This window comes from Monodon monoceros, unplaced genomic scaffold (genome assembly GCF_005190385.1).
Source record: "Monodon monoceros isolate NGI ecotype Baffin Bay Population unplaced genomic scaffold, NGI_Narwhal_1 Super_Scaffold_12, whole genome shotgun sequence".
NCBI classification, from domain to species: Eukaryota; Metazoa; Chordata; class Mammalia; order Artiodactyla; family Monodontidae; genus Monodon; species Monodon monoceros.
Genome location: NW_021703768.1, coordinates 155,832,670 through 155,841,309, shown reverse-complemented (window position 1 = coordinate 155,841,309; position 8,640 = coordinate 155,832,670). Strand labels below are relative to the sequence as shown.

At 61.9% G+C, this 8,640-nt stretch overlaps 1 protein-coding gene across 1 annotated transcript; it reads left to right on the top strand.

The window, feature by feature from the left end:
• The first annotated feature begins 224 nt into the window (after positions 1-224).
• On the top strand, positions 225-5,792 carry ODF3L2 (outer dense fiber of sperm tails 3 like 2). The gene is made up of 4 exons (XM_029216853.1): positions 225-351; positions 1,242-1,349; positions 3,897-4,010; positions 5,308-5,792. The coding sequence occupies exons 1-4, from the start codon at positions 225-227 to the stop codon at positions 5,790-5,792; spliced, it is 834 nt and encodes a 277-aa protein (XP_029072686.1).
• Positions 5,793-8,640: the final 2,848 nt, after the last annotated feature.

The following is an 8,640-nucleotide window of genomic DNA, read 5'->3' as shown; positions in this document are numbered from 1 at the left end:
CCCACTTCCAGGCCAGTGACCGCTGGCCAGCCTGCTCGGGCCAGGGCCCCAGACTCCCTGCCGACAGACAAGGGGCCGTCTGTGCCGTCTGGAGGGTGTGGTTGCCCGGGGCTCTGCGAACCCCGCAGAAGCCGCCAGGATCCGGGAAGGTGTCGGCACCTGTAGCCCAGAGCTGTGTGGCCAAGAAGCTGACACCAGGAGCCCCGGGCCCGCCCCTAACTACAATGGGGACCCTCCCCTGCGACCCTGCTCCACGGCTGACTCCGGTGGCCCTGGGCCGGCGGACCACCGAGTGCCAAATCCCGGAGACTGGTCTGAGGAGGACCTGCGGGGTAGCCCCCTTGGAGAACGGTAGGTGGGCGAGGGGGCCGTGGTGGTGGGACCTTTCCCTGCTCCAGTGCCCCCCACTGGGGTGTCTGGAATGTGTGGGATCCTGGCTGGAGGAGGCAGTCTCTAGGCCCCTGTGCTTCCCCGAACCTCAGTTTTCCTTCCCGCAGTACGGGTGTGAATGTGGCATTCCTGTGGGCCCGTGAGTTGAGTGTCTTAAAGGCCAGGCACCTTTCCCGGTGCTGAGGGTACAGTGGTCAAGAGAGCAGCAGAGGTCCCGTGGGGGGACGGACACGAGGAAAAACAAGCAAGAAGCCTTTGCAGTGTATTCACTGGTGATAACTGTCTCAGAGAGAGCAGCAGAACCTGGGAGCCTGTGCAGCGGTCCGTGGGGGAGCTGAGCCTCCCTAACTCTGACACTGACCCTGGGATCTCCGTTCCGCCTCAGCCCTGCCACAGTTTCTCCATCTGTAGCAAAGCCGCTGGAGTCAGATTCCGTGGCCTATGTAGCACTGACATTCTTGCAGAGGCCACCAAACGTTGCAACTGTGACAGTGTATCTCTGTGTCCAGGGGTCAGTTTCCCAGCTGTGACAGTGTATCTCTGAGTTTGGGCCTCAGTTTCCCACCTGTGACTGTGTATCTCTGCGTCTGGGCCTCAGTTTCCCCGCCTGTGACTGTGTATCTGTGTATCTGTCCCAGGGTGCCCCAGACCTGCAGCCCCGCCCTCCTGTAACTCCTGTGACTCACAAAGCCCCTGCCACTCCCCCCACCACCCCGGCAGCTGCTACTCCCACACCCCTGCTGTGGAGACTGGCTGGGAGGCCAGGTGGGGGCTCAGGGGCTGGTCCCCTGTCTCCTCCCATCTCTTAGGGTGCATGGCCCCAGGCCGTGATCCTCAGGCTTTGGTCGCAGGCTCCGGGCCAGGCTTGTACGCCCTGCCGTCCACCGTCGGCTACATCAACCACGACTGCACCAGGGTGGCTGGTCCCGCCTACTCGCTCTTCCGGAGGCCCAGTGAGGGTAAGGCCGGTGTGGGAGAGGTGGGCCTCCAATCTCCCACCCAGAGTATTTCCTCACCCCCTTAGATCCAAGGTCTCATTCAGTCAGGCAGGAAGCCGGGACAGTGTGCAACATAACCCCTGCTGTGTGACCTCAGGAAAGCTGCTGTGCCTCTCTGGTCCCTTATGGAAGGGGAGTAGTGTGTGGTTTTGCAGGGCATTTGCAAATTCCTTGCTGCTTGACTTGGGCAAGCTGTGTCTGTTTCCCCCTCTGTAAACAATGACGGTACAGTCCTTACCGAGTTGTGGTCAGGATTAAATACATCTTGGATGTCTGGAGACGTTCATTAAGTGAGGATTGGATGCCTTCAAAGTGGCTACAGCAGTGCCTGGTCTCCAGTCAGAGCTCCACAAAGAAGGGTTGTGGGTGTGAGTGCCGCCTCAGGTCCTCAGTCAGCGGGATGGGGGCTCCTGGGCCGTGATGTCCCACGGGGCGCGGGGAGGGTGGAAGGAGAATCCTTTGTGTTTGGACAGGAAAGGTTGGCGAGACAGCAGGCTGTGGGGCTGGCCTGGTCCGTGGGCCACCCCGCCTCTGTGATGTCCACTTTCCTCCTGGCCAGAAGGGGTGCGACAGGGTGTCAGTGAGCGTTGGATGCAGTGATGGGGCGGACACAGGGCCCCAGCTATAGCCAGCGGCCCATTGTGTGGATGGCGTCACTGCCATGTACCCACAAGCCTGTGCCTTCATGGCGTTGCCCACACGCTCCTTCACCCACTTGCTAGAGTGCTCGGGGTCCCGAGTGGGCTGGGCTGGGGGCTGCAAGTGTCCTTGCTCTGTGGGGACTTTGCTTCCTGTGGACAGAGGCTTGTTGGGAGGTGCGGCGCCAGCAGCCTCTTCTCAGCCTTCAGAATCAGCAACAATCCCAAACCAAAGTGAGAGAAAACTCAGGAAGCTGCGAGTGGCCCCAGAAGGCAAAGGAGGGAATCAGCGTCACATCTGTCACTAGGAAGGATCAAGAACCGAGCCTATGGCCCAGAGCAACCTGGGTTGCCAGGTTCTAATCCCATCCTGGGACAGAGAGACAGATAGGCTGGGGAGTCGGGGGTAGTGGTGGTTACTGTAGACTTTGCTGAGTGCCCAGGGAAGACTTCTTGGAGGTGGAGGCATGGGATCTGGGCTTTGTAGGATGAGTAGGAGTTTGGTGGAGTCCCCTGGAGAAGAAGGGGACTCCAGGCAGAGCTTGCAGCATAGGCATCGAGGTGGGAAATGCCATGAGTTGGACTGTGCTCATCTGTCATGAACATGCTTCATGTGTGTGTACCGTGTCATGTGTGCACACATACGCATAGTACTTAAACCAGTTGATCCTTGTCAGACCTACTGCACTTAGATGCAAGTGCATTTATCCTGGAATGGGCTTATAGACAGTAACAATGGCAATCATAGTAACTGGTCCCAATTTTTTTTTTTTTTTTTGAACGCGTTGGGTGTTCATTGCTGTGCGCGGGCTTTCTCTAGTTGCAGCGAGCGGGGGCTACTCTTCATTGCGGTGCGTGGGCTTCTCATTGCAGTGGCTTCTCTTGTTGCAGAGCACGGGCTCTAGGCGCGCAGGCTTCAGTAGTTGTGGCACGAGGGCTCAGTAGTTGTGGCTCGCAGGCTCTAGAGCACAGGCTGAGTAGTTGTGGCACACGGACTTAGTTGCTCTGCGGCATGTGGGATCTTCCTGGACGAGGGATCGAGCCCATGTCCCCTGCATTGGCAGGTGGATTCTTAACCACTGCACCACCAGGGAGGTCCCATTTTTTTTTTTAAATCGGTGCATGCTTTCCACTTTCTTTAAAAAAAAAAAATCTATGTATGTATTTATTTATTTATTTATTACTTATTTGGCTGTACCGGGTCTTAGTTGCAGCACTTGGGATCTCTGTTGTGGCATGCAGGATCCTTTAGTTGTGGCATGCGGGATCTAGTTCCCTGACCAGGGATGGAACCCGGGCCCCCTGCATTGGGAGCGTGGAGTCTTAGCCACTGGACCACCACGGAAGTCCCGTGCCAATTATTAAGCGCCAGGCGCCGGACCACCCCCTTCCGTGGATCATCTCAGTGTCCATCTTCACATCCTGCTAGTGTGAAGAGGAGGCTGACCTGGGCGAAGAGCTTCCCCAGGACCTGGCTCTCAGAGCCCGACACAAGCCCCTCCCTCAGGTTGGCCACCCGCAGGCTAAGCCCAGGCCCTGGAAGGGCTCTCCTTGGACCCTTACTCGGGCCTGGTTCTCTCACTCTACACAGAAGTCTAATGGTCCAGGAGCTGGTCCCCTAGCCCCTGGCAGAGGACAGGTCAGGGGTGGGGCACAGCAAACGGGACAGCTTTGATTACAGGCACACAGACGGTCAGCAAGACCCAGGGCCCCCAGGTCAGGGCAACCATACCTCGATGGGCTGAGTCCCTGCCCTCCAAGATGGGGCCAGGGGCCTCGGGGGGTGGGAGTGCCTCAGGGTTAAGCAGGGCACCGAGTAGGCGGTGGGGTCATGGGAGGCGCCCTTAGGACCCTGGGCTCCTCTCCCCAGCATCTCCACAGGAGACCAGCCCTGGGCCGGTCTACTTCCTGGACCCGAAAGTCACCCGTTTTGGCCGCAGCTGCACCCCTGCCTACTCCATGCAGGGCCGGGGCAAGTCTCGGGGTGAGTATCTGACCTGTGCTGCCCTACCAGGACCCTGCCCCTTCAGGCCCTCAGCGAATCTCGTGCCTCCGTACTCTTCTCCCCTCCCACCCCCGAGTTCTTAGACCTTCAGTGTCTTTGGAATGACAAAATCCAGTGGACTCAGAAGAGGGGCCAGGGGCCCTGAGAGAACCTGAATGGGTGAAGTGGCCCAGGGTGATGTGATCTTGGGAACATATGGCCAAGGGTGTCACAAGGGCAGCTGGAGCTCACCCTCGGCATCAGGAGACAATAGGGTACAGTGGGGACTGTGGCAAATGCAGCCATCCCCTTCGCGGGCTCCAGACAGCTCCCTCTCACCTAGGGCGCATCTCCCATCCACCCACCCTTTCATCTTTGACCTACCACAAAGCTACTTGTCCACCACTGATCCATCAATCCATCCATTCATACATTCGCCCATCTATCTACTCACCAACCTACCCACCCATCCACCTATTCATCATCTAATCCACCCACCCACCCACCCACCCACCCATGATCCACCCATCCACGCACCCACCCACTCACCCATCCACGATCCACTCGTCCATCCACCCATCCGTCCATCCATCCACGATCCACACTCATCCATCCATCCATCCACCCACCCATCCACAATCCACTCATCCCCCCACCCATCCACCCCCCCATCCACATCCACTAATCCATCCACCCACCTGCCCACCCACCCACCCATGATCCACTCGTCCATCCACCCATCCATCCACAAGCTACCAATCCAGCTACAGCTCCCTGAACCCATCGTCTACTCCTTCACCCCTCACCCACCCACTCCCTACCCAGCCCTCTACTCGCCCGTCCGCTCCAACATGCACTAAGTCAGTTGCTGAGAGCTGAAGCAGATTTGACGCGTCCTCGCTTTTTGTGAGACCCCAGCCTGGTGAGGTGAGAGCCAGGTGGGGGCCATCTCACCTCAGTGTGGCCATGTCTGGAGAGGCGGAGAGACCCACCCCAGGGGGATCTCAGGAAGGGCTGTGAGGGCTCTGCTTAGGAGGGTGCGGGGAAGGCAGCAGGGAGGAGGGGCCTTTCGCACTGTCTTGAAGGAGGGAAAGCAGCTCCTGGGCGGTGGGAATGGGGAATGGGAGGCATTCCTGGCAGAGGGTTGAGCTTGGGCAAAGGCCAGAGGCTTGAAAGAGAACAGAGGGAGGTTGGGCTCTGTGAGCTCCATGACGCATGTGGCGACGGGGAGCCACGCCAGGTCCTTGAGGAGGTGAGGACCCTGTCCATTGCCAACCTTCCTGCCCCATTCTTACAGATCTGGAGGTGACGCCCGGCCCTGGGGCCTACAGCCCAGAGAAGGTGGCCCCCACGCGCCAGCGGACCCCCCCAGCTTTCACCCTGGGCTCCCGCTTCCGCCCGCGGCCCCTGGACACCTCAGTCCCTGCCCCCAACACCTACACCCTGCCTTCCCTCTGGGGCTCCCAGATCTTCACCAAGCCCAGCAGCCCAAGCTACACGGCAGCAGGCCGCACGCCCCCCGCCCGACCCCCGCAGGACCCCACTGAGATACCGGGTCCAGGCCAGTATGATAGCCCGGACCCCAACGCCTACCGTCAGCGCCGGCCGGCCTTCACCATGCTGGGGCGGCCCCGAGCCCCGCGCCCCCCGGATGAGACGCCTGGCCCCGGCACCCACAGCCCCGAGCAGGTCACCATGACCAAGGCCAGGGCCCCGGCATTCACCATGGGCATCCGCCACTCCAAACGGGCCACCACCATGGCCGTGGACACCGCACCCTGATGCCCTTGGGGGACAGGACGCCTGGCCTGGGCTGAGCCTCAGTTTCCCATGCTGTGAAGTGGGGTGTGGGCAGGTGGTGGGCGTGCCTAGGAGAAGCCAGGGTGGGGGGAAGGTGCCTCCTTTCTTCCTGTTCTCTGAACTGTCTGAGGTCCTTCTAGGCCACCTGCTTTCTCCAGTCCCGGGGGGGCTGTGACCCCGTGGTCCCGACAGGGAGAGCCTCCTTCCAGCGTCCCAGTTTCTTCTCTCCGGGTCACACCAGGCCAGGTCAGGCCAGGCCAGGTGGAAAAAGGGACACTCTGGTCCTCTCGAGCTGTTGGCTGGAGGCACGGCTTCCTGTGTCCTAGAACTCAGTGTCTGCCTGCTAGGGCCTGGGTCCCCAGCACAGCTTGGGTTTCTGCCAAACTTGGGCTCATTCCTGCTACTCATGGAAGCACTGAATTCAGCCCCGAATCAGGCTGGAAACAGCCCTCCTGCCCCTTCACACTCTCTAGCTGCTTGCCAATAAATCCCCGTGGCACCAGGAGCTGTCCGCATCACACACGCGTTGTCTGTTCATGTCACAGGAAGGAAACCCAAACACTGCTCCCGAGATCCAGACCCCCAACTCTGCAGCCCCTGTGGATCTGGATGGGACCAGAGACAGGATCCAGGGGTACAGGAAGCGAGAGGTGGGGCCAGGGCTTTGAGTGGGGGGAGCTAGCCAGGTAGGCTTCTTGGAAGAAGGGACACTGAAGCTGGGCTTTGAAGGATGCATAGGAATTTGACGGAGTCTAACATTTGCCATCAGTAGGTTCCTACCGTGTTCCAGATATCGATAAGATCATCTCACAGTGACTCAGGAGGCACGTCATGTTTACCAAGGGGAAACAGGGCTTCAGGGAGTTTGGACACTTGTCTGAGGGCACTGAGAGTGTGTGTCCTTCTGATGCCAGGATGTAAATCCTGCCCTTTGGGCTCTGTTCCTGCCGCTCTTTCCCAGGGACGGGAATGAAACACGTGGATGGAGTCCTATAACCGTACCCTCCATGGGATGACACGTTATAAACCCCAGCCCAGAAAGACCCTAACCCAGGAGCTTGGGAGGGACACAGACCGCACCTCGACTCCCTGGAGGAGAAGACACGGAGCGGGGGGTGGGGTGGGGTGGGGTAGGGTGGGGGTGGGCGCAGTAAGCAGGACCTAGAGGGCTCCTGGGGTGGGGGTCAGCTCTTTCCCCCCAGCCTGGGGTGCCAAACTTGAACACACACCCTTCACCCAACTAGGTGGACATACCAGGACCCCCTACACACACACCTGGGCGGGAACCCAGACTCCCTCCTCTCTCTCCCTCTCCCCGCCCCCCACACCTGGACACACACACGGTCAAATCCGCACATAATATACATACAACCCAACCCTCACACAGCCCACAAGTTTGTAGTCCACAACAGACACAGAGCGCACAGAGTCCAGGTGGGGGCTCCAGACCCCGCCAAACGTCACCCGCCCACACCGACCCAACGCCACGCTCTCCCCGCCCGCTCCTCGCGGACCGCAGGCGCACAATGGCTCCCTAGGCGAGAGACTGGGGCCTCGGGCATCGCAGCCCCCGGTCCCCCCGCCGGCCAATCACGGCCGCGCGCGCCCCTCCCGCCAGCCCCCATCGCCGCCTCCTCCCCAGCCCGCGGGAGGCGGCCGCGCGGTGATCTCACCGCTCTGATTTATCGATCCGGCCCCTAGCGGCCGCGCCCCTCCTTCCCTTCCATCGCCACCTGCCCCGGCCCCGGCCCCTCCCTTTGTTTCCCGGCAGCCGGCCCTGCCTGGGGCGGGGTTGGAGGGGGAGGGGAGGGGATCGGCCAGCTCCGGGCTGGGAGGCTGGGTCCTGGGGTGACCGAGACCGTCCTTTCCCCGGTGCAGAGGCGGCAACCCTTGAGGCCTTGGCGGACGGACAAGCCGGCAGGCCTGGGAGGCTCAGGCCCTGGAGTTCAGTTGAGTTGATGCCGGACGGGGCCCCCCAGAAATGGAGGAGAAGCCCGTGACCCTCCGGCCCGCGCCCCTGGCTTACAGCCGGGGAAAGTGAGGCCCAGGGCAAGGCAGCGTAGGGCCCGAGTCTGCGCTGCGTGTCCTCGGGCGCACACCCCTTCCCCTCTCGGAGCCTCAGTTCCCCTGTCAGGAAATAAAGCAGGGCCTGATTTTCAAGTACTTCCGGCAGGAACACAGGGGCTAAGCTTAGGGGCTGGGGCGCTCTCCTTCCTTGACCGCGCCTCCGCCCCTCTCCAGACCTCAGTTTCCCGACGGCGAGAAGGGAAGAAAGGAGGTGATTTATAAGTCTCTCCCGCCTCTGTGCTTCTAGGAACTCGGGCGACGGGTGGGGGGCGAAGTGAGGGGTCGCTGCCCCGGCCCTGGGTTCGAAACTTCGCTTCCTCCCTGTCTGCCGGACCCGAGTCAGCGCTCGTGCCCTCGGCGGGCCTCAGTTTCCCCAGCCTCCCCGCCGGGCACCGGGGCGCCAAGGGCCGGGGGTCCCAGGGGCGCAGCCCCCCGCGGCTGCGCGCTGGGCCGGACGGATGACATCACCGGGCCGGGGGCGGGAGCGAGCGGGAGGGAGCGGGAGGGCCTCCTCCGCGCCAGGCTCAGCGCCCGGGCGGGCTCGGTCGGGCGGCCGCGGCCATGACGCAGGGTCCGGGCGGGCGCGCGGCCCCCCCGCCCCCCGCACCCCCGGAGCCTGAGGCGCCCACCACCTTCTGCGCGCTGCTGCCGCGCATGCCGCAGTGGAAGTTCGCGGCCCCAGCCGGCTTCCTGGGCCGCGGCCCGGCGGCGGCGCGGGCTGCGGGAGGCGCGGGGCCGGCGGGGGGAGCCGAGCCCGAGCCCG